Below are 918 nucleotides of genomic sequence, written 5' to 3' on the forward strand. Positions count from 1 at the left end.
GGACTAAGACACTTTTGAAAACCTGCTGTGTGCCTGACTGGGTCTGTGCTACGGTCTCTGCCTTCCTGCGACACCCCATCGATACTACCATCAGTTCTCATTTATGGAGCTGCTGCATCGTGCCCACGGCCTCCCTGCACTCCCCACTGAGCCCTGCCCGCAAGCCTGTGACTGGGCACAAGCTCCTCTTTAGCCTGTTTCATTTCTTTGGGAACAGAGAGTTTATGAACTTGTCCAAGGTCATACAGCTCCTGGGCGACCTCCTCGGACACTGATGGGGTCTCTGACAGTACCTGCCTCTGGGCGGTGATCCACAGGGGCAGCACCCCGTTGTCCCACCACTCCGTCTTGTTCTGCGTGGTCTTGAAGGAGTACTTCCACTTCGTCTCCGTGTCAAACATCATGTTGTGAATGACACCATGGTCCTCGATCCAGCGACCTTGGGGGCAAAGGAGGGGAGATATTGACCAGTGGGTGTGCGTCTCTGCACAGGCTACAAGACACACCAGGGAGCCCAGGATCCTTCCTCCCCCGGCCTGAGACGGAAAGGGAAGAAAAGTTGTACCGTTCTAAACAGAGTAGGGAGGACGAAGCCGTCTTGCCTGGCAGGCTAGCCTCTGGACTCCTTGTTGAGAATCCTGTCCAGAGGGATCTGGGGAGTCTGAAGAGACTGAGCAGACCTCTACCAGGGAAATCCCTGGTGGTGGCGCGGCTGCTCACTGGGCTGCTGACTGCAGGGCAGCAGTCCCCAACCGCCAGCGGCGCCCTGGGAGAATGAGGAGGCTGCCTGCTCTTGTGAAGAGCTTCAGCCTCAGAAATCCTCAGGGCAGCTTTACTCTGTCCTGTAGGGTCACTGGGAGGCAGAACCGACAGCAGGGCCTGGAGTATAGTTTTGGTTTTTCTTTTTTATATAGATCA

At 56.1% G+C, this 918-nt stretch overlaps 1 protein-coding gene across 1 annotated transcript in view; it reads right to left on the minus strand.

The window, feature by feature from the left end:
- Positions 1–918, minus strand: part of LOC101641530 (ectonucleotide pyrophosphatase/phosphodiesterase family member 7-like) — a 42,855-nt gene that overhangs the window by 13,249 nt on the left and 28,688 nt on the right. The window contains exon 2 of the mRNA XM_045286050.1: positions 294–439. Coding sequence (XP_045141985.1) covers positions 294–439 — 146 coding nt within the window. The remainder of the gene's footprint in view (positions 1–293; positions 440–918) is intronic.

Source organism: Echinops telfairi, unplaced genomic scaffold (genome assembly GCF_000313985.2).
Source record: "Echinops telfairi isolate 266 unplaced genomic scaffold, ASM31398v2 ScPeMD7_5;HRSCAF=22, whole genome shotgun sequence".
Taxonomy (NCBI): Eukaryota; Metazoa; Chordata; class Mammalia; order Afrosoricida; family Tenrecidae; genus Echinops; species Echinops telfairi.